Below are 23,459 nucleotides of genomic sequence, written 5' to 3' on the forward strand. Positions count from 1 at the left end.
GTTCCTATTTCTGTTCCTGTTCCTGTTCCTGTTCCTGCTCCTGTTCCTGTTCTGTTCTGTTCCTGTTCCTTTTCCTGTTCCTGCTCCTGTTCCTGCTCCTGTTCCTGCTCCTGTTCTTGCTCCTGCTCCTGTTCCTGTTCCTGCTCCTGCTCCTGCTCCTGCTCCTGCTCCTGCTCCTGTTCCTGTTCCTGCTGCTGTTCCTGCTCCTGCTCCTGTTCCTGCTCCTGTTCCTACTCCTGTTCCTGCTCCTGTTCCTGCTCCTGCTCCTCTTCCTGTTCCTGCTCCTGTTCCTGTTCCTGCTCCTGCTCCTGTTCCTGTTCCTACTCCTGTTCCTGCTCCTGCTCCTGCTCCTGTTCCTGTTCCTGTTCCTGCTCCTGTTCCTGCTCCTGCTCCTGTTCGTGTTCCTGTTCCTGTTCCTGTTCCTGTTCCTGCTCCTGTTCCTGCTCCTGCTCCTGTTCCTGTTCCTGTTCCTGCTCCTGTTCCTGCGTCTGTAGTGGACTCTGATTCTAAGTTATGCTGATGTTCTCTTCTTCTTCTTCTTGGTTTAGCAGACTTCCTCCCCGAGCCTCCGTACTGGTTCAACCAGCCGACGCCACAGGACGGTTTTCCCCCGACCCAGCATGCTGTCCCCTCGTCGTCCTGTCGCTTTAAGGATCAGGACTCCATCCTGGCCCAACACGAGCAGCTGACCCACAATCACCTCCGCCGTTTGGGCCTCACAAACACTTACATCAAGTCTGGGACCTCACCTGGTCCGGTCCACAGACCTGCACACCACTCACCAGAACACACACATTACCCCAGCCCCGACAGCTGCTCGCATGTTTACACGCCGCCCACGCCCCCGTCCCCTCCAGAGCCCCACATGAACACTCATCCCACACCCTGTGCTGGTCCGGGTCAAGTCCCAAATATAGCCACGCCCCATTCAGCCTGCTCAGCACGGCTTGGCTACGCCTCTACAGAACATACCTGGTGAGCATCTTCAGAATCAGACTCCAAACTGAGAATCCACATACCTGGACTCTGTTCTGACCCTGGGATTCTGACTCTGGGGTTCTGACTCTGTGGATCTGTCTCTGTGGATCTGACTCTAGGGTTCTCGCTCTGGGGTTCTGACTCTTCTGTTCTGACTCTGGGGTTCTGACTCTTCTGTTCTGACTATGGCTCTGACTCTCTGGTTCTGACTCTCTGGTTCTGACTTTGGTTCTGACTTTGGTTCTGACTGTGGTTCTGACTCTCTGGTTCTGACTCTCTGGTTCTGACTTTGGTTCTGACTGTGGTTCTGACTCTCTGGTTCTGACTCTCTGGTTCTGACTCTCTGGTTCTGACCCTGTGGTTCTGACTCTGTGGTTCTGGCTCTGTGGTTCTGACCCTGTGGTTCTGACTCTGTGGTTCTGACTCTGTGGTTCTGTCCCTGTGGTTCTGACTCTGTGGTTCTGACTCTGGTTCTGACTCTGGTTCTGATCCTGTGGTTCTGACTCTTTGGTTCTGACTCTGGTTCTGACTCTGGTTCTGATCCTGTGGTTCTGACTCTGTGGTTGTGACTCTGGTTCTGACTCTCCCTCAGCCCCCCGGACTCAAAGAAACGGAGGAGGTCTGAGTCTGATGAACCCTCGGCTGGGATCGAGGCGTCCTACAGTGAAGGTGACGGGACTCTTGGGGGCGCTGTTGGGAATGGTTCAGGTGGTGGACTGGGTTTGGGGCTGAACCAGCTGCTGACCTGGGATCAGTACAACCCGGAACAATGGAGCACCTTATACAACGGCAGCTACCAGACAGTGTGAGTACAGAACCATTACCTTTATTTGGACTCTGATGGTCTAACGGTTCTCACCATCCGTCCCCCGACACCTGAACCGGATCAGTCCTTCTAACATCAGTTCTTCCCCTTGGACAGGTCTCCCCCTGCGTACCACGTGGACACAGATAAAGGATTCATCTACTCCGGGGCAGACGAGGCCTTCGTCTGCCAGAAGAAGAACCACTTCCAGGTCACTGTTCACATCGGGGTCGCTGCAGAACCTCAGCATGTCAGAACGCCAAGTGGACCTCAGCGAGTAGACCACTTCCTGATAAAGGTGTTTGGGATCAAGGTGTGTACTAGACTCTGAACCTTCTGTGAGGGATCAGAGAAGTCCGTGAGTTCAGTGTGTCCCTCTGTCCCCCTTCAGCTGGAGTCTCCGAGCCACCAGGTGACCATCGAGCAGTCGCAGCCCGACCGCAGCAAGAAGCCCTTCCACCCAGTCCGGTAAGTAACAGAGGAAGAACCCCTACATACCGCCCAGACCAGGTTTTCACCCAGCTAGATCTTTGGTAGTGTCTTTGTCAGCCTCTTTGGAGGCCCAACAAGAAGGGTTCCACCAAGGATCCATGTGGAACCAATCCAGTTCCTATCTTCATGTCTAATGTTCACCAGTTTCTGGCCTCACCATGTTTGTTGTGTTTCCCTCGTGAGCCCAAACACCAGACCTTTGAAACCAGATACCCCGTTAGTCCAAGTCCAAGTCAAAGTCCACCATTGAGGCCCAAAACTTAGACCAGGAACAGGGTTTCTGCTTCAGTGACAACGTTTATAACGATGATACTTCATGGTCCTCCAGGGTCAGCCTGCCTGGAGGCAAAATCACCAAAGTAACACTCGGCCGCCTGCACTTCAACGAGACCACGTCCAACAACATGAGGAAGAAAGGAAAACCGAACCCTGACCAGAGGTACGAGACCGGTCCCCTTTAATCCCTCAAAAACTGATTCATACGGTCCGAGCTAGCTAGCTAGCTGCTCAGAGTGTTAGCACGTAGATAACTCTGCTCACTGCTGCGTTTGTTCGTAGATATTTGTTCGTAGATATTTGTTCGTAGATGTTTGTTCGTAGATATTTGTTCGTAGATATTTGTTCGTAGATGTTTGTTCGTAGATATTTGTTCGTAGATGTTTGTTCGTAGATATTTGTTCGTAGATATTTGTTCGTAGATATTTGTTCGTAGATATTTGTTCGTAGATGTTTGTTCGTAGATGTTTGTTCGTAGATATTTGTTCGTAGACGTCAGTTCTTAGATATTTGTTCGTAGATATTTATTCGTAGATATTTGTTCGTAGACGTCAGTTCGTAGATATTTGTTCGTAGATGTTTGTTCGTAGATGTTTGTTCGTAGATATTTGTTCGTAGATATTTGTTCGTAGATATTTGTTCGTAGATATTTGTTCGTAGATATTTGTTTGTAGTTATTTGTTCGTAGATATTTGTTCGTAGATGTTTGTTCGTAGATATTTGTTTGTAGTTATTTGTTCGTAGATGTTTGTTTGTAGATATTTGTTCGTAGATATTTGTTCGTAGATATTTGTTCGTAGATATTTGTTCGTAGATATTTGTTCGTAGATGTTTGTTCGTAGATGTTTGTTCGTAGATGTTTGTTCGTAGATATTTGTTCGTAGATGTTTGTTCGTAGATGTTTGTTCGTAGATATTTGTTCTTAGATATTTGTTCGTAGATATTTGTTCGTAGATATTTGTTCGTAGATGTTTGTTCGTAGATGTTTGTTCTTAGATATTTGTTCGTAGATGTTTGTTCGTAGACATTTGTTCGTAGATGTTTGTTCGTAGACGTCAGTTCTTAGATATTTGTTCGTAGATGTTTGTTCGTAGTTATTTGTTCGTAGATATTTGTTCGTAGATGTTTGTTCGTAGACATTTGTTCGTAGACGTCAGTTCTTAGATATTTGTTCGTAGATGTTTGTTCGTAGATGTTTGTTCGTAGATGTTTGTTCGTAGATGTTTGTTCGTAGATATTTGTTTGTAGACGTCAGTTTGTAGATATTTGTTCGTAGATATTTGTTCGTAGATATTTGTTTGTAGATATTTGTTCGTAGATATTTGTTCGTAGATGTTTGTTCATAGACGTCAGTTCGTAGACGTTTGTTTGTAGATATTTGTTCGTAGACGTCAGTTCGTAGATATTTGTTCGTAGATGTTTGTTCGCAGACGTCAGTTTGTAGATATTTGTTCGTAGATATTTGTTCGTAGATGTTTGTTCGTAGACGTCAGTTTGTAGATATTTGTTCGTAGATATTTGTTCGTAGATGTTTGTTCGTAGATGTTTGTTCGTAGACGTCAGTTTGTAGATATTTGTTCGTAGATATTTGTTCGTAGATGTTTGTTCGTAGACGTCAGTTCGTAGATATTTGTTCGTAGATGTTTGTTCGTAGACGTCAGTTCGTAGATATTTGTTCGTAGATATTTGTTCGTAGATGTTTGTTCGTAGACGTCAGTTCGTAGATATTTGTTCGTAGATTTTTGTTCGTAGATGTTTGTTCGTAGACGTCAGTTCGTAGATATTTGTTCGTAGATGTTTGTTCGTAGACGTCAGTTCGTAGATATTTGTTCGTAGATGTTTGTTCGTAGATGTTTGTTCGTAGACGTCAGTTCTTAGATATTTGTTCGTAGATATTTGTTCGTAGATGTTTGTTCGTAGATGTTTGTTCGTAGATGTTTGTTCGTAGATGTTTGTTCGTAGATATTTGTTTGTAGATATTTGTTCGTAGATATTTGTTTGTAGATATTTGTTCGTAGATATTTGTTTGTAGATATTTGTTCGTAGATATTTGTTCGTAGATATTTGTTTGTAGATATTTGTTCGTAGATATTTGTTCGTAGATGTTTGTTCATAGACGTCAGTTCGTAGATATTTGTTCGTAGATGTTTGTTCATAGACGTCAGTTCGTAGACGTTTGTTTGTAGATGTTTGTTCGTAGACGTCAGTTCGTAGATATTTGTTCGTAGATGTTTGTTCGTAGACGTCAGTTTGTAGATATTTGTTCGTAGACGTCAGTTCGTAGATGTTTGTTCGTAGACGTCAGTTCGTAGATATTTGTTCGTAGATGTTTGTTCGTAGACGTCAGTTCGTAGATGTTTGTTCGCAGACGTCAGTTCGTAGATGTTTGTTCGTAGACGTCAGTTTGTAGATATTTGTTCGTAGATGTTTGTTCGTAGACGTCAGTTCGTAGATATTTGTTCGTAGATGTTTGTTCGTAGACGTCAGTTCGTAGATATCTCACTGCTGCGTTTGTTCGTAGATATTTCCAGATGGTGGTCGGTCTTTACGCCTCGGTCGGCGGCGAAGAGGCGTTCCTCCTGACGGCTCTTGTGTCGGAGAGAATCATCGTCAGGGTGAGAACTTTTAAAGTTCCGATTGATCGGTAGAATCCGATCCCCAGCAGAGCGTGGGAATGAATCCTTCGTGTTTCCCTCCACAGGCGTCTAACCCGGGTCAGTTTGAGACGGAAGGGGACTCCTTGTGGCAGCGAGGGACGGTGCAGGACGCCATAGTTTGTCAAGGTCGAGTTGGGATTAACACCGACTCCCCCGATGAGGCGTTAGTCGTCTGCGGAAACGCCAAGGTGATGGGCGCCATCATCCAGCCGTCTGACCGGCGTGCAAAACAAAACATACAAGAGGTAAGACGAGCACGCCGTTTAAGCCCCTCCCCCTTACATGAACATGTTAAAACGCTGTTTAAACCCCTCCCCCTTACATGACCACATTAAAATGCTGTTTAAGCCCCTCCCCCATACACGACCACGTTAAAACGCTGTTTAAGCCCCTCCCCCATACACGACCACGTTAAAACGCTGTTTAAGCCCCTCCCCCTTACACGACCACGTTAAACTCACCTCAGAGTTCACTCTCAGGTCGACTCCGAGCAGCAGCTCAAGAGAATCACGCAGATGAGGATCGTCGAGTTCGACTACAAACCAGAGTTCGCGTCTACCATGGGGATAGACCACGCCCACCACACAGGTAACTGACCACGCCCACCACACAGGTAACTGACCACGCCCACCACACAGGTAACTGATCACGCCCACCAGACAGGTAACTGACCATACCAACTAGACAGGTAACTGACCACGCCCACCACACAGGTAACTGATCACGCCCACCAGACAGGTAACTGACCACGCCCACCACACAGGTAACTGACCACGCCCACCACACAGGTAACTGACCATACCACATAGACAGGTAACTGACCACGCCCACCACACAGGTAACTGACCACGCCCACCACACAGGTAACTGACCACGCCCACCACACAGGTAACTGATCACGCCCACCAGACAGGTAACTGACCACGCCCACCACACAGGTAACTGACCACGCCCACCACACAGGTAACTGACCACGCCCACCACACAGGTAACGGATCACACCCACCACACAGGTAACTGACCACGCCCACCACACAGGTAACTGACCACGCCCACCACACAGGTAACTGACCACGCCCACCACACAGGTAACTGATCACGCCCACCAGACAGGTAACTGACCACGCCCACCACACAGGTATCTGACCACGCCCACCACACAGGTAACTGACCACGCCCACCACACAGGTAACTGATCACGCCCACCAGACAGGTAACTGACCACGCCCACCACACAGGTAACTGACCACGCCCACCACACAGGTAACTGACCATACCACATAGACAGGTAACTGACCACGCCCACCACACAGGTAACTGACCACGCCCACCACACAGGTAACTGACCACGCCCACCAGACAGGTAACTGACCATACCAACTAGACAGGTAACTGACCCCTCCCACCTGTTCTGTCACTATTCTGATTATTGGCTCTGGGACATTTCAGATGTTTCCTCAGCAGGTGGGCGTGACCTTGTTAGTGTTAGCGTGTTGTTTACATGTATTCACTCACCTTGATATCTCAGGTATCATCGCTCAGCAGGTGGGCGTGGCCTTGTTAGTGTTAGCGTGTTGTTTACATGTATTCACTCACCTTGATATTTCAGGTATCATCGCTCAGCAGGTGGGCGTGGCCTTGTTAGTGTTAGCGTGTTGTTTACATGTTTTTCCTCACCTTGATATTTCAGGTATCATCGCTCAGCAGGTGGGCGTGGCCTTGTTAGTGTTAGCGTGTTGTTTACATGTATTCACTCACCTTGATATTTCAGGTATCATCGCTCAGGAGGTGGGCGTGGCCTTGTTAGTGTTAGCGTGTTGTTTACATGTATTCACTCACCTTGATATCTCAGGTATCATCGCTCAGCAGGTGGGCGTGGCCTTGTTAGTGTTAGCGTGTTGTTTACATGTATTCACTCACCTTGATATCTCAGGTATCATCGCTCAGCAGGTGGGCGTGACCTTGTTAGTGTTAGCATGTTGTTTACATGTATTCACTCACCTTGATATCTCAGGTATCATCGCTCAGCAGGTGGGCGTGGCCTTGTTAGTGTTAGCGTGTTGTTTACATGTATTCACTCACCTTGATATTTCAGGTATCATCGCTCAGCAGGTGGGCGTGGCCTTGTTAGTGTTAGCGTGTTGTTTACATGTATTCACTCACCTTGATATTTCAGGTATCATCGCTCAGCAGGTGGGCGTGGCCTTGTTAGTGTTAGCGTGTTGTTTACATGTATTCACTCACCTTGATATCTCAGGTATCATCGCTCAGGAGGTGGGCGTGGCCTTGTTAGTGTTAGCATGTTGTTTACATGTATTCACTCACCTTGATATCTCAGGTATCATCGCTCAGCAGGTGGGCATGGCCTTGTTAGTGTTAGCGTGTTGTTTACATGTATTCACTCACCTTGATATTTCAGGTATCATCGCTCAGCAGGTGGGCGTGGCCTTGTTAGTGTTAGCATGTTGTTTACATGTATTCACTCACCTTGATATTTCAGGTATCATCGCTCAGCAGGTGGGTGTGGCCTTGTTAGTGTTAGCGTGTTGTTTACATGTATTCACTCACCTTGATATCTCAGGTATCATCGCTCAGCAGGTGGGCGTGGCCTTGTTAGTGTTAGCGTGTTGTTTACATGTATTCACTCACCTTGATATTTCAGGTATCATCGCTCAGCAGGTGGGCGTGGCCTTGTTAGTGTTAGCATGTTGTTTACATGTATTCACTCACCTTGATATCTCAGGTATCATCGCTCAGGAGGTGAAGGAGTTGCTGCCGTCAGCTGTGAAGGAGGTCGGAGACGTCAGCTGTTCAGACGGAGAGAAGATTCAGAACTTCCTGATGGTGGATAAGGTGAAGCCTCCTCTTTCAGTCCCCGTCCTTCGAGTCCTTCTGGACTGTAACCCCAGATTTACTTCAAACAGTGAAAGGGATTTGTTAAAATAACCCTCCTTCCTCCTCCAGGAGCAAATCTTCATGGAGAACGTTGGGGCGGTGCAGCAGCTGTCCAAGCTCACAGACAACCTGGAGACTCGGATCAATGAGCTGGAGGGCTGGAACCGCAGACTGGCCAAGCTGAAGAGCCTGACGGGCAGCCTGCGCTCCACCGGGTACCTTTAGATATTAACCCTTTCATTATCCAACTCCTTACAACATTACAGGGTCTTAATGAATACCTCTACACCGGGGACTGGACCACCAGACTTTGTTCTCAGAAGTGTTCTGAACTGGTTTCTGTTGGTAGTACGGTTGAGTCAGGTATCAGCATGCTTTGGTGTAAGCAGGAGAAAGAGCTGAAGCAGGCGGAACACAGTCCAACACAGTCAGAACGTCTGTCCTCGTTTATCTGACCATACTTTATTTACTTCAATAAAACACTACAGACAACCAGCGCTCAGATTTCCTGACTTCCTGGAACGCATCAGAAATGATCGGAGGGTTCTAGAACTCTGAGATCAAAGAGAGTTCCAGAAGTCCGTCTTTGATCATGGCGCCGACAGAGAAGTCCGCCATTGTTCCCAGAGACACATGTCACCGTGAGAGAGCGGCTGGTTCTGAAAAGTTAAAGTTGAAGGAAAGTTGGTTTCATATCGAAAGTGTGAAACAGACCATAATAATCTTTAGTGAGACCTCAGCGTCTGTCAGTAAACAGCGCCGTGGAAAAATACAGATCAACTGTGTTTCTGTGTGTGTGTGTGTGAGAGAGAGAGTGTGTGTGTGTGTGTGTGTGTGTGTGTGTGTGTGTGTGTGTGTGTGTGAGTGCGAGAGAGCCTGAGTGTGTGTTTGTGTGTGTGTTGCATAATATCTGTATCACTGTGTTATCAGTGTGTCCATGTTTATGAAAGTTCAAGGCCAGCGGTGTGAAGGCTGCTGAGGACGGAGTGAGTGAAGTCAGAGCAGCGGGAGGGAAAGACTCTTTAACCTCGCCGTGTGCCGGGCGTAGATCGGCCTCTCGTCTGCGTTAATAAATAAATATTAATGATTATTAATGAATAAATATTAATGATTATTAATAAATACATATTAATGATTATTAATAAATAAATATTAATGATTATTAATAAATAAATATTAATGATTATTAATAAATACATATTAATGATTATTAATAAATACATATTAATGATTATTAATAAATAAATATTAATGATTATTAATGAATAAATATTAATGATTATTAATAAATACATATTAATGATTATTAATAAATACATATTAATGATTATTAATAAATAAATATTAATGATTATTAATAAATAAATATTAATGATTATTAATAAATAAATATTAATGATTATTAATAAATAAATATTAATGATTATTAATGAATAAATATTAATGATTATTAATGAATAAATATTAATGATTATTAATAAATAAATATTAATGATTATTAATAAATAAATATTAATGATTATTAATAAATAAATATTAATGATTATTAATGAATAAAGTTAATAAAGTGAACTGAATAAAAACTGGACATCGTGACATCCCCAAAGGTGAAGCCAAAGTACCCAGAATGCCCTCTGCTGGCTGGCTGCAGCTCCACCAGCCGACCTCCACTGCACCGGGGTTTGGCTTCACCTTTGTGCAGAGAGGGTGGAGATACACCGTCCATCTTTACAGTCAGACTCGTCAGTTTGTGACTCGTCAGTTTCGGGGAACAGGAAGTAACTCTCGTGTTGTTTCCTCCCGCAGGAAGCCGGGGAAGCACAGCAGTGTGCCGACGGCTCCGAGTCCTGAATCATGTAAGAGCGGGTCAAAGGTCAAAGGTCAAACAGGCTGGCGTCGCAGGTACAGCCACTGTCTGCAGCACAGGTTCTTCCAGGCCAGCGTCTTCGCCCTCCTGACCACCATGGCGTTCTGGTGAGTCGTCGTGACATCACTTCCTGTTCTCTCTGAATGTAAACATGAAGTGGTGTGAACTGACGTGTTGATAAAAACATTCATGGTTCTGTGCAGCGTCATCTCCATCACCGCTCTGTATCTAGTGAATATTAAGGAGGACTCTGACGCGTACCCCGGCCTCAGGTCAGTCCCCGACTCCTTTATGGTTTTATGAACGCCGAGGACGACGCCCACTTTTATCTTCAGGGGCGTGGAAATATTTATCACTCATTTATTCTGATTATCTCTCAGTAACGGCAGCGTGGTTCCACCATCGGCCACCGCCTGGAGCAGCACAGGTGAGCTCTCTCTCACACACACACACACACACACACACACACACACACACTCAGGTTAACAGCAGCTCCCTCTGCTCTCTGCCAGAACCCCCGACCACGCCGCCCGGGCCCTGGCCCCCTCACGTGGACTTCTGTGACCTGCTGTACTGTGATCAGGTGTACTGCTGCCCTCCACCAGCAGGGAGCAGCACTGAGTCCAACACAACCTCCACTGAATCAGCTTTAGAAGAGAACTCTAATATAACCGGTAACAGCACAATATATAACCTGTATATATGTTTGTGTATGTACATAAACATATATATATATATACATATATTTTAGATTGACCCTCTGACACTTTAATATTTGTTGATTTTTGCTCCACAGAAAAAAGAAGAGAAAGACTTTATCAGATGCTGAAAAGTGCCAGAGACTGTGAGTGTGTAGTGTTCTATATTATTCAATCCTATAACTATAATATATATATATATATATATATATATATATATATGTGTGTATATTATTATTATATTATTGTTGTTGTTGTTGTGATTCAGGGACAAACACCACCATCCAGACCTTCATGATCAAAGAGAGCGAGCAGCTGATCGACAGTAAATACTGTCTGAGGGATGAATGTGGGTGAGTACAGGAGGAAGGAATATCTTAATATATATTTATATATTATATTAATATATAAATTCATTAAGGTCAGAGCCTTAATGAAGTTCTGAGGACACGTTGAAGCTCCTTAAGTTCAGGAACACAAACTGGGTCTCTCTTTCAGGCCGGGTCGATACGTCTTCAGAGTTCCCATCAGCCAGTTTGTTCCCGTCAACATGAGAGTCACGCTCATCATGAAGTGAGTGATCTCAGTCAGAGACGTCCTCTCTCACGTCTGTCCTCAACTTAACCTCATCCATGTCTCTGTAGTTCTACGGAGCTGCTGGTGGTTCATCTCTGCAGCTTCGATGAGTCCGCGTCCTGCTCTGCTGTCATGGAGGTCACCTCAGTCTCAGGGAGCAGATACTCGACCGACACACAGGTGAGACACATGAGACACATGAGACACAGGAGACACATGAGACACATGAGACACATGAGACACATGAGACACAGGAGACACATGAGACACATGAGACACATGAGACACAGGAGACACAGGAGACACATGAGACACATGAGACACATGAGACACAGGAGACACATGAGACACGTGAGACACATGAGACACATGAGACACATGAGACACATGAGACACAGGAGACACATGAGACACATGAGACACATGAGACACGTGAGACACATGAGACACAGGAGACACAGGAGACACATGAGACACAGGAGACACATGAGACACGTGAGACACATGAGACACAGGAGACACAGGAGACACATGAGACACAGGAGACACATGAGACACATGAGACACATGAGACACAGGAGACACGTGAGACATGTGAGACATGTGAGACCATATCAAACATGACAGCTGTCAGAGGTAAATCCACACTTGCTTGAACATCGTCATGGTTACTTATGATGGTTACTGATGCAGGGAGTGTTTGTGAAACTGATGGATGATGGAGTTTCGGGGTTTCCCTCTCGTCATGACGACGTCTCGTTAAGCTAAGCTAACGCTAATCAGGGTTATAAGTGAAGCTTTAAATCAAAGTTGAATCCACAGAGACTCGTTCAGGACGTCTTCACACTGAAAGGATGATTCATGTTTTTGTGTCTCTGCAGGGAGAACACGAGTGGCCTCTTCACGTGGCTCGACTTCACCGAAGCTCCTATCACTTTCGCTCCGCCGTCGCTGTAAGAGACGCACATCCATCAATTCAATGAGCTTAGAGCAGGAACCAATGAGCTTAGAGCAGGAACCAATGAGCTTAGAGCAGGAACCATTGAGCTTAGAGCATGAATCAATGAGTTTAGAGGAAGAACCAATGAGCTTAGAGCAGGAACCAATGAGCTTAGAGCATGAATCAATGAGTTTAGAGGAGGAACCAATGAGTTTAGAGCAGGAACCAATGAGCTTAGAGCAGGAACCAATGAGCTTAGAGCAGGAACCATTGAGCTTAGAGCATGAATCAATGAGTTTAGAGGAGGAACCAATGAGCTTAGAGCATGAACCAATGAGCTTAGAGCAGGAACAAATGAGCTTAGAGCATGAACAAATGAGCTTAGAGCAGGAACAAATGAGCTTAGAGCAGGACATGATATTGAAGCAGGTCTCTGATCGTGTCTCTCTCCTCAGGGTCAGGCAGACTGCAGTACTGACCATCACTACGCGGGGGCGCTCTTCACTGATTACTTCTTCCACTTCTACAGACACTGCACAGAGCTGTAGACTGTTAAATTATTTCACCATCGATCACTTCTTCTTCTTCTTCTTCTCACTAACATGTTTTTATTTTGATGTTTGTCACTTTTGTTTTTGGGTCTCAGCAGAAGAAGATTCAGAGATCAGATTTCTTATTTTAACTCTTTCAGTCTCATGATTTAACGTTTGTAACGAGACAAACTAATGAAGACCTTAAGAAAGAGGAACACGCTTCAGCTCCAATCATTCACCAGTTCATCACTCCTCAGAGATTCAGCTCCAATCATTCACCAGTTCATCACTCCTCAGAGATTCAGCTCCAATCATTCACCAGTTCATCACTCCTCAGAGATTCAGCTCCAATCATTCACCAGTTCATCACTCCTCAGAGATTCAGCTCCAATCATTCACCAGTTCATCACTCCTCAGAGATTCAGTTCCTCCAATCATTCACCAGTTCATCACTCCTCAGAGATTCAGTTCCACAAATTCAGCTTACAGTCAAACGCCACCGTCCAAACGGGACAAGACCTTCATGATCCAGATCCAGTTCATGAGTTTGGACAGTCTGAGTTTATAAAGAGTTCTCTTCAGTTATTGAGTTTCCACAGTGTTGGTTATGATCTCAGTCTGACACAGAGTGTGAGGGGTTAAATGAGAGTCTGTGTTTATGTCAATCTGAACGTTTGATTCATCAGGAGAGTTTGAAGGTGTCTCTGTTTTAAATGAAAGACGTGTGACTCTGTTAAAAGAGAAATGATCTGACACCGTGAGACGAATAAGAGATGGAAGAAGAGGAGGAGGAGGAGGAGGAGGAGGAAGAGAAGGAGGAGGAGGAAGAGAAGGAGGAGGAGGAAGAGGAGGAGGAGGAGGAGGAAGAGGAGGAGGAGGAAGAGAAGGAGGAGGAGGAAGAGAAGGAGGAGGAGGAAGAGGAAGAGGAGGAGAAGGAGGAAGAGAAGGAGGAGGAGGAGGAGGAGGAGGAGGAGGAGGAGGAGGAGGAGGAGGAGGAGGAGGAGGAGAAGGAGGAGGAAGAGGAGGAGAAGGAGGAGAAGGAGGAGGAAGAGGAGGAGAAGGAGGAAGAGAAGGAGGAGGAGGAGGAAGAGGAGGAGGAGGAGGAGGAAGAGGAGGAGGAGTGTCTGCCTGTTGACCGTTACTAAAGTCTGAATGTGAAACTGTTCCAATGTGTGCTGAACTGATCGTGACTGAGACCTGCTGTACGTGATGAAAACTAATAAACATGTTCACAAGGTTTATCATGTTGGTCTGATATTAATTTAAAGTTTATTTAATGTTGATTTAATTATAATATTAAGTCTGAGTCACAGATCTGTGAGGATCAGCTCGTGGATCAGGTTCATTGATCTCTCAGGTTGAATTGATTAAAGTCTTAATCAGTGTTTTGCCCTGATGTTAAGGGTCAGGGTCAGGGACAGGGACAGGGTCAGGGACAGGGACAGGGTCAGGGACAGGGACAGGGTCAGGGACAGGGTCAGGGGGAGATTTTAAACTTTAACTTTAAAAGAGTTTAAACTCAGAGTGAGGACAAATCATCGTCAGAGAACACCAGTCCTTAAAACACTGAACATAATAACACCTCAGTTTGAACTTTTAAGAAAACAGTTCTCTTAAAATGTCAACTCCCTCAGCTGTAGTCACACACTCACACACTCACACACACACACACACACACACACACACACACACACACACACACTGATTACTAATTCAGGTGGAAACACCAAACTAATTAGGTGTCTGAGTGAAACGTCTCCGCTGCAGGGAGGAAGGTAAAGTGTCTCTGAACTCGGAGAGATGGAGGTCCAGCAGACGGTGAGTACGTTCACGTTAAACCTCTTTAACTCAGGGGGTCTGGACTCACCTCAGGGGGTCTCATTAAACTGATATTTACCTGGAGGTAGGATCTGAAGGACTTTGTTAAAGTGCTTTGGTTCTAGTTCGTAGTGAAACTGGTCCACCGGTGTTTCAGGAGGCTTACACAGTCCGCTCTGCAGAACCTCTGAAGAGCTGATCGGGTTTTAAACGAAGGAAACACGCAGGGAAGGAGACTCTGCCAGGCGTTAAACCGCTAACCGCTAACCGCTAACCGCTAACCGCTGGGAGCTTTGTCTGCGTCCTTCAGAGGCTGTCGGACTACAGCTGATTTATTTAAATGTTAAACATCATTCATTTTTATAAATCCTGCTTTCCATCAGGAGTTTAAAGCTACCATGAGTAACTCTGCGTTTGAGTCTCTTTGGCGCCCCCTGTGGACAAAGTAGAATCCTCTCTGTGTGTCACTTCCTGTTCGTGCTCAGGTTGTTTGATATCTCCTCCTGCTGTCAGAGTCACTCAGAGGGAACTTCTTCAGGGTGAGAATCGATCTGTGTTTGGTGTTTCTGAGACGCTCCGCAGAGTTTACAGAATGACCTCAGGTCCTGAAGACCCGGTCTCTGAGTCTGTTAATCCTGACCACACAAAACCCCGGGTAGTGTTCCTGAGCTGACACAGGTAACTAATCTCTACTCAGCTGACCGCGTGTGAGTGTGTGTGTGTGTGTGTGTGTGTGTGTGTGTGAGTGTGTGTGTGTGTGTGTGTGTGTGTGTGTGTGTGTGTGTGTGTGTGTGTGTGTGAGTGTGTGTGTGTGTGTGTGTGTGAGTGTGTGTGTGTGTGTGTGTGAGTGTGTGTGTGTGTGTGTGTGTGTGTACGGTGTGTGTGTACGGTGTGTGTGTGTGTTCAGCGGTGTCGTCTGTCAGGTCAGGGCTGACGGACACATGTCTCCTGTCACCAAGGAAACAGGGGAACTTGTCTGTCTCTCTCCTCCGGACCTCAAAGAACGTGTAATTAACTGAAACTCTATCCTCTGCGCGTGTGTGTGTGTGTGTGTGTGTGTGTGTGTGTGTGTGTGTGTGTGTGTGTGTGTGTGTGTGTGTGTGTGTGTGTGTGTGTGGTTCACAGGGATGTAAAGCAGTGACTTGAAGTGTGTGTTAGTGTTACTCTGAGAAGCTGTGTACACTGAAGTTGCAAATCCTGCACCTCCATGACTGACCACTAGGGGGAGTAAGGCTAAGTGGGTGTGTCCCAGAGGGCGTGCAGTGCCACGTGTGTGTGTGTGTGTGTGTGTGTGTGTGTGTGTGTGTGTGTGTGTGTGTGTGTGTGTGTGTGTGTGTGTGTGTGTGTGTGTGTGTGTTTAAGAAGTTAACATGTTGAGAAGGTGAACAACAGATCCTGTTTGAAGTAGTTTCCATGACCCTGAGATTAGTGCGATGCTACGGCCCTGCGTTGGCCGACCTGCTTTAGAGGGACGTAAACGGCCTGAGAGGAGTCCGTCTGGGGTCCAGGTCCGGGTTTGAGATTGAGGGATTAATCCAGTCAATGAAAGTCCCTCAGGAGTCAGCTGACCCCCTGTGTTTGTGTTGGTGATGTAGAGAAACTGCCTCCCTGCTGAAGTAGCAGCAGGGAGGCAGAGACAGACCAGTAGAGGGGGAACTTTGAGTACGCACAGAGAGGTGAGCGCTCTCAGGGGGGTCAGTCTGACTCATGAAATCTCTGTGATTCAGGGCCGGATGGGAGCTCGGCATCTGTCTCAGATCCAGGAGGAGACGGTCAGCAGAGAGCAGAGGTAAGTCCGCCCCTCCAGACCTTCACACTTCCTGTTTCTATGGATCAGATCATTTCATTTAGTTACTCTAAATCATAACTGCTGCTTTAATTTAACATTTCAGGTAAAGGTTTATATTAATCTGCACACGTTTATTATTCTCTCACTGCATCATGAGCTAGTTAGCCTGTTAGCATGTGTGTGTCTGTGTGTTAGGTCAGGGATGATGTGGAGTGAACACACACACAGAGTCTCTCATGAAACAAAGATCACTTCTTCACACACTTTCAAATATTCAGAATAAAAATATTTATAAAACATTCAGAAAAATTAACCAACAAACATTGGATGGAAACAGGCTGGCCCCACAATCTGATAACTGTGTGTGTGTGTGTGTGTGTGTGTGTGTGTGTGTGTGTGTGTGTGTGTGTGTGTGTGATACTCTCAACCGAAGCATGACCTTGACTCAGGGATACGTTACTGCGATCAGACCCGACTGTAAACAAATCTGAATGGAAACTGGTTTACATTAAAGTGTGTCTGTGTGTGTGTGTGTGTGTGTGTGTGTGTGTGTGTGTGTGTGTGTGTGTGTGTGTGTGTGTGTGTGTGTGTGTGTGACACAGATTCAGCCTGACAATATTGCAACAGGGTGAAGTGAAACATGATCTCTCTCTCTTTCTCCATCAGCACCTGTTTCCTCCCTCCGATCATCCAGCAGCAGCGGACAGGTGTGGCAGGCAGACCAGGTGTGTCGGGCAGACCAGGTGTGGCAGGCAGACCAGGTGTGTCGGGCAGACCAGGTGTGGCTGAGGCTCGGGGACAGGAAGTGAACTCTGATCCGGTGTCGTTGGCTCAGTTGGAGCAGCGGGGGAAGCTGGAGGACAACAGGAGTTTACTGGAGGAGGTAAAATAAATTAACAGGTTTAACACAGAGGAGGCTTCATGACCAGCCACCAGGGGGAGCTCTAAAAGATCGTCTTCACGTCTTCACCTAGCGTAGCTGTCGGTCTCTCCCTGATCTGACACAGGCTTTGGTTTTTCAGTTGGGTCGGATCGAGGCGGAGCTCAGAGAGTCTCTGCGTCTGGACCTGGAGCGTCAACAAGTAGCTGAGTTCCTCCGTCAGCAGGAAAACAAACAGCTGAGAGCAAACCTGAGTTACCTGAGCCTGAGCCAGAGAGTCGCCAAGTAAATACACACACACACACACACACACACACACACACACACACACACACACACACACACACACAGACGCGATAGAAGTGACTGTAGCTTTGGGTCTTAAAAAGTTGAACCTGCACTGCGTCTAATGACCAGAAGGGGGCGACACAGCTGGTTGTTCAAACAGCTGATTTGTTCCCTCAGTAAACACTGATGAGTTTATGGTCTGACTGTAGTTTCTTCTTCAACACATCACAATGTTCATTTAGTGGATGATGGTCCCATTTAGAGTCACAGAGAGCAGGAAGAGTCAGATGGGGGGAGTCAGGTGGGGGAGGAGTCACAGGGTGGAGGAGTCAGAGAGGGGAGAAGTCACAGAGAGCAGGAAGAGGGGGAGGAGTCAGACAGGGGAGGAGTTAGATAGGGGAGGAGTCAGACGGGGTAGGAGTCAGAGAGGGGAGGAGTGACAGAGAAGAGGAAGAGGGGGAGGAGTCAGACAGGGGAGGAGTTAGATAGGGGAGGAGTCAGAGTGTGGAGGAGTCAGACGGGGGGGAGTCAGAGAGGGGAGGAGTCACAGAGAGCAGTAAGAGGGGGAGGAGTCAGACAGGGGAGGGGTTAGATAGGGGAGGGGTCAGAGGGTGGAGGAGTCAGAGAGGGGAGGAGTCAGACAGGGGAGGAGTTAGATAGGGGAGGAGTCAGACGGGGAGGAGTCAGATAGGGGAGGAAGCTGGGTAGGGGTCCAATGGGGAGGAGGCAGAGAGGGGAGGAGTCAGAGAGGGAAGAAGTCAGAGAGGGGGAGGGGTCAGACAGGGGAGGAGTCTTATGGGGGAGGAGTCAGATAGAGGAGGAGTCAAATGGGGAGGAGTCAGACAGAGGAGGAGTCAGATAGAGGAGGAGTCAGAGAGGGGAGGAGTCAGATCGTGGAGGAGTCAGATAGAGGAGGAGTCAAATGGGGAGGAGTCAGAGAGGGGAGGAGTCATATGGGGAGGAGTCAGATAGAGGAGGAGTCATATGGGGAGGAGTCAGAGAGGGGAGGAGTCAGATAGTAGAGGAGTCAGAGAGGGGAGGAGTCATATTGGGAGGAGTCAGATAGAGGAGGAGTCATATGGGGAGGAGTCAGAGAGGAGAGGAGTCAGATAGAGGAGGAGTCATATGGGGAGGAGTCAGAGAGGAGAGGAGTCAGAGAGAGGAGGAGTCAGAGAGGGGAGGAGTCAGAGAGAGGAGGAGGACACAGGGACCTTCTGACTGATAAACAGTAAACTTTAAATCAGGTGTTGTTTCTTCCTCAGACCGTGGGTCAACAGTTACTTTAGGAAGTTCCCGATGCACATCTACTGCCTTCCTGTCCAAGCTGTCAATCACAAAGGCAGGAGGCGGGGCCTGAAGAAGAGGACATGAAGGGGGCGGGACTTCACATATTCTTTTTAATAAATATAATATCAGACTTTGACAGTAATGGTTTCCTTTTGTGCTGTGATAAGAATAAAACTCTACAGAGGTGAAGATTGTTGTCCTGTGTTGAATTATTGGATCCAGAAACAGAAACCTGAACATTTAGAGTAAAGTGTTGAAATGACAGAGACACTGACTGTTCTGTTTGTGTGTGGGGTTCAATAAAGACCACTTAAAAACCTGAAGAGCAGAACTTTATAAACTTAACTTCAGTCAATGTGACTCCTGGAACTTTGTTTACAGCTCATGTTGCTTTCCACTCTGCATCTCTATGCACTGGGCTCCCTCTGCTGGTTAGACCTGTTACAGGTGCAAATCAACATTTACATTTATCCTTACACAGACTAACCCATGAGGAGGTCTACATGAACACAGTCTGAGGTCTCTGGATCAGATTAAAGGACAGGAACATCATCAGCTGACTTCAGAGCAGAAGTAGAGAATAATGAGGACACTCTGTTGTGGACTCTAAAGTACAGGATTTGTTTTCATATATTGGAGTGAAAGTAATCTCCATAAATAATACTTTAGTAAAGTATAGATAGAAGATATGAAGGATGTCCTTGATTTCTGTCCATCAGTGGTCAGAGCTGACTCTACATCACTGATTTAATGTAAACAGGGTTGGACTTTATTTTGTAATTGATTCTGTTTTATTGTAAAATAAGGAAACATAATTGATATTTTCTCTGTGCAGCAGGTCGTTTTCCATGCTGCACCCTGAACGCAGCATCACGTTTTTACGTGATTGCGTCACTCCCCCTGCCCAGCCCTTGTCTTGTGCGCGTGCTCAGCTTCAGTCCTGAATCACAGTCATCATGGTGAGTTTAACATTTCTTCCTTCTCTTCTGAGCTGATGGAGACAGTTAGGACTCATGGTGTCAGCTCTGCATGAAGTCAGGACCTCAGAGAGACTCTGGATCTCTCTGAAGATCCAGAGTCCGGATTCTAAAGTCTCTGCAGCTCCATGTTAGCTCATGCTAACCGGCAGGAAGCACATGGGCGTTATGAACAGCTAACAGCTAAGCTATGCTAGCCTGTAGTTTAAGTATCAGCAGATCTCACTGAAGATATTATATAAGTTAATATAAAGTAATGTTTTCAGTTCTGTTTGTAGGGTTAGTTAAAGCTTTAAGCTCCTTTAGTCCTCCTTACAGAGCCTATTAGCATGCTAGGTTAGCATGGTGTTAGCCTGTCAGCTCGGCTTTGTGTCTGTCACAGTGAAGAAACTGACTTTATGAAGGAAAGAGACTAAAAGGACAAAATCAATAAACACAGAATCAAACATCTTTAATATCTGAGTACAGTCTGTGTTCCTTTATGAACAGCAGGTTATACAGTCTTTAATATCTGATGAACACATTTAGATGAAAGCTTCTAGCGGGTTCCAGGAGAACGGGGGCGGGGCTTCGGGGCTGCTGCGTTCAGGGAGACTCGGAAAAGACAGAACTGTCAACGACGAGATCCATTTCCGGACAGTTTTATGATTTTAAAATACTCTGTGAAATTATTAATAACCTGACTTTGATCTGGATCCTCATCAATAAATAATAAAGATTATAAAATGAATCCTTGATGAAGATGGAGCTCTTTATCAACATGTGATGAGACTGAACCTGAGAAAAACAAGGCGAGGCAGCTTTATTTGTATAGCGCATTTCACACACGAGGGTAACTCAATGTGCTTTACATTAAAACATTAACAGCATTGGAAACATTCAGACAGGCATAAAAGAACACAATTAAAATGACAAATATAATAAAACAGAAAAGAAAAGGAAAATTAGAATATATTAAAAATTACATTAAAATTTTAATTTAAAGTGAGTTAAAATAATCTAAGATAAGAAGGCAGTGGGAAATAAAAAGGTCTTAATCTTTGATTTAAAGAGGTGAGAGTTGGAGCAGACCTGCAGCTTTCAGGGAGTGTGTTCCAGATATGTGGAGCAGAATGAATAAACGCTGCTTCACCATAAACAACATGAATAAACAAACATTTATATAAATCTGAAATATAATATATAAAACTGTCAGTTATATTTTTAATGTGTTAAACTGGCTGCTCATCAGTCCGATCTGTCTCGGGCTTTGGGGAACATGAGGAACAATAGTAGGACACTAAACTGCTCAGTAGGGGGCGCTGTGGGGTTTCTCACTGAGCCCTCATCTTACAGCACAAGTACTTAATGTTTAACTCAAACACTGAACCCTCCATGAGGGCTGGTCTCCTCTCTCTGTCGTGTTATTGATGGTCGTCTCTCTGCAGGCGTCCTTATCGATGGCCCCGGTCAACATCTTCAAACATGGAGCCGACGAGGAGAAAGCAGAAACTGCTCGACTGGTGAGTTCCTCTCATGATTCAAACCTCGTTCATATCCAGGAGAGGAAACATGAACTCACATCTGTTCACCTGTTTGTTCTCTGCAGTCGTCCTTCGTGGGAGCCATCGCCATCGGAGATCTGGTGAAGAGCACTCTGGGACCGAAGGGGATGGTAGGTCATCGTCAGGTTCTAAAAACAGATTTTAAAGAAGAACTCTGCGGCCTCTGAGCGTCTTCCTCTCTCCTGTTTCAGGATAAGATCCTGCTGGGTGGAGGAAAAGGTGGTTCAGTGACCGTGACCAACGATGGAGCGACCATCCTGAAGGCCATCGGGGTCGACAACCCGGCCGCCAAAGTCCTGGTTGGTGAGTGACCCTGTGGTCAGGCCTGAGTCCTGATGAGGTTTGATAAAGAGAGTCCTCCTGGAGGATGTTAGAGCTGTGTTTGATGACCTGGTCTCGGGTCTGTAGAGTCCGTCTGCGAAGGTCTGAACTCTGTAGAGTCTGTCTCTGAAGGTCTGAACTCTGTAGAGTCTGTCTCTGATGGTCTGAACTCTGTAGAGTCCGTCTCTGATGGTCTGAACTCTGTAGAGTCCGTCTGCGAAGGTCTGAACTCTGTAGAGTCTGTCTCTGAAGGTCTGAACTCTGTAGAGTCCGTCTCTGAAGGTCTGAACTCTGTAGAGTCTGTCTCTGAAGGTCTGAACTCTGTAGAGTCCGTCTCTGAAGGTCTGAACTCTGTAGAGTCCGTCTCTGAAGGTCTGAACTCTGTAGAGTCCGTCTCTGAAGGTCTGAAGCCTGTAGAGTCAGTCTCTGATGGTCTGAACTCTGTAGAGTCCGTCTCTGATGGTCTGAACTCTGTAGAGTTTGTCTCTGATGGTCTGAACTCTGTAGAGTCTGTCTCTGATGGCCTGAACTCTGTAGAGTCTGTCTCTGATGGTCTGAACTCTGTAGAGTCCGTCTCTGAAGGTCTGAACTCTGTAGAGTCTGTCTCTGATGGTCTGAACTCTGTAGAGTCCGTCTCTGAAGGTCTGAACTCTGTAGAGTCCGTCTCTGAAGGTCTGAACTCTGTAGAGTCCGTCTCTGAAGGTCTGAAGCCTGTAGAGTCAGTCTCTGATGGTCTGAACTCTGTAGAGTCCGTCTCTGATGGTCTGAACTCTGTAGAGTTTGTCTCTGATGGTCTGAACTCTGTAGAGTCCGTCTCTGATGGCCTGAACTCTGTAGAGTCTGTCTCTGATGGTCTGAACTCTGTAGAGTCCGTCTCTGAAGGTCTGAACTCTGTAGAGTCTGTCTCTGATGGTCTGAACTCTGTAGAGTCCGTCTCTGAAGGTCTGAACTCTGTAGAGTCTGTCTCTGATGGTCTGAACTCTGTAGAGTCTGTATCTGATGGTCTGAACTCTGTAGAGTCCGTCTCTGAAGGTCTGAACTCTGTAGAGTCTGTCTCTGATGGTCTGAACTCTGTAGAGTCTGTCTCTGATGGTCTGAACTCTGTAGAGTCTGTCTCTGAAGGTCTGAACTCTGTAGAGTCTGTCTCTAATGGTCTGAACTCTGTAGAGTCTGTCTCTGATGGTCTGAACTCTGTAGAGTCTGTCTCTGATGGTCTGAACTCTGTAGAGTCAGTCTCTGATGGTCTGAACTCTGTAGAGTCTGTCTCTGATGGTCTGAACTCTGTAGAGTCTGTCTCTGATGGTCTGAACTCTGTAGAGTCTGTCTCTAATGGTCTGAACTCTGTAGAGTCAGTCTCTGATGGTCTGAACTCTGTAGAGTCTGTCTCTGATGGTCTGAACTCTGTAGAGTCTGTCTCTGAAGGTCTGAACTCTGTAGAGTCTGTCTCTAATGGTCTGAACTCTGTAGAGTCAGTCTCTGATGGTCTGAACTCTGTAGAGTCTGTCTCTGATGGTCTGAACTCTGTAGAGTCTGTCTCTGATGGTCTGAACTCTGTAGAGTCTGTCTCTGAAGGTCTGAACTCTGTAGAGTCTGTCTCTGATGGTCTGAACTCTGTAGAGTCTGTCTCTGATGGTCTGAACTCTGTAGAGTCTGTCTCTGAAGGTCTGAACTCTGTAGAGTCTGTCTCTGATGGTCTGAACTCTGTCCTCAGACATGTCCAAGGTCCAGGATGATGAAGTGGGAGACGGGACGACCTCGGTGACCGTGCTCGCTGCAGAGCTGCTGAGGGTAAAGATCTCTCCTCACAGACTCCGTCGTTTCTTCTTCTATGCTTTTTT

At 46.2% G+C, this 23,459-nt stretch overlaps 2 protein-coding genes across 2 annotated transcripts in view; both read left to right on the forward strand.

Annotated features, from left to right (window-relative positions):
- Positions 1-548: 548 nt before the first annotated feature.
- Positions 549-13,506, forward strand: LOC117809629 (myelin regulatory factor-like protein; the record flags this gene model as incomplete). Its single annotated transcript, XM_034679073.1, has 20 exons — positions 549-975; positions 1,571-1,783; positions 1,901-2,096; positions 2,175-2,251; positions 2,604-2,714; positions 5,073-5,166; positions 5,253-5,453; positions 5,688-5,796; positions 7,952-8,061; positions 8,173-8,318; positions 9,910-10,077; positions 10,174-10,242; positions 10,351-10,397; positions 10,483-10,644; positions 10,767-10,814; positions 10,937-11,021; positions 11,167-11,241; positions 11,313-11,424; positions 12,126-12,197; positions 12,640-13,506. Coding segments are annotated over 20 exons (2,615 nt in total), but the record flags the coding sequence as incomplete, so codon positions are not given.
- Positions 13,507-19,614: 6,108 nt separating this feature from the next.
- Positions 19,615-23,459, forward strand: part of LOC117809630 (T-complex protein 1 subunit beta-like) — a 5,674-nt gene continuing 1,829 nt past the window's right edge. The window contains exons 1-5 of the mRNA XM_034679074.1: positions 19,615-19,738; positions 21,184-21,258; positions 21,345-21,410; positions 21,492-21,603; positions 23,333-23,434. Of these exons, the coding sequence (XP_034534965.1) occupies positions 19,736-19,738; positions 21,184-21,258; positions 21,345-21,410; positions 21,492-21,603; positions 23,333-23,434 (358 nt within the window). The 5' untranslated portion in view covers positions 19,615-19,735. The remainder of the gene's footprint in view (positions 19,739-21,183; positions 21,259-21,344; positions 21,411-21,491; positions 21,604-23,332; positions 23,435-23,459) is intronic.

Source organism: Notolabrus celidotus, unplaced genomic scaffold, assembly GCF_009762535.1.
Source record: "Notolabrus celidotus isolate fNotCel1 unplaced genomic scaffold, fNotCel1.pri scaffold_311_arrow_ctg1, whole genome shotgun sequence".
In the NCBI taxonomy this organism is placed as follows: domain Eukaryota; kingdom Metazoa; phylum Chordata; class Actinopteri; order Labriformes; family Labridae; genus Notolabrus; species Notolabrus celidotus.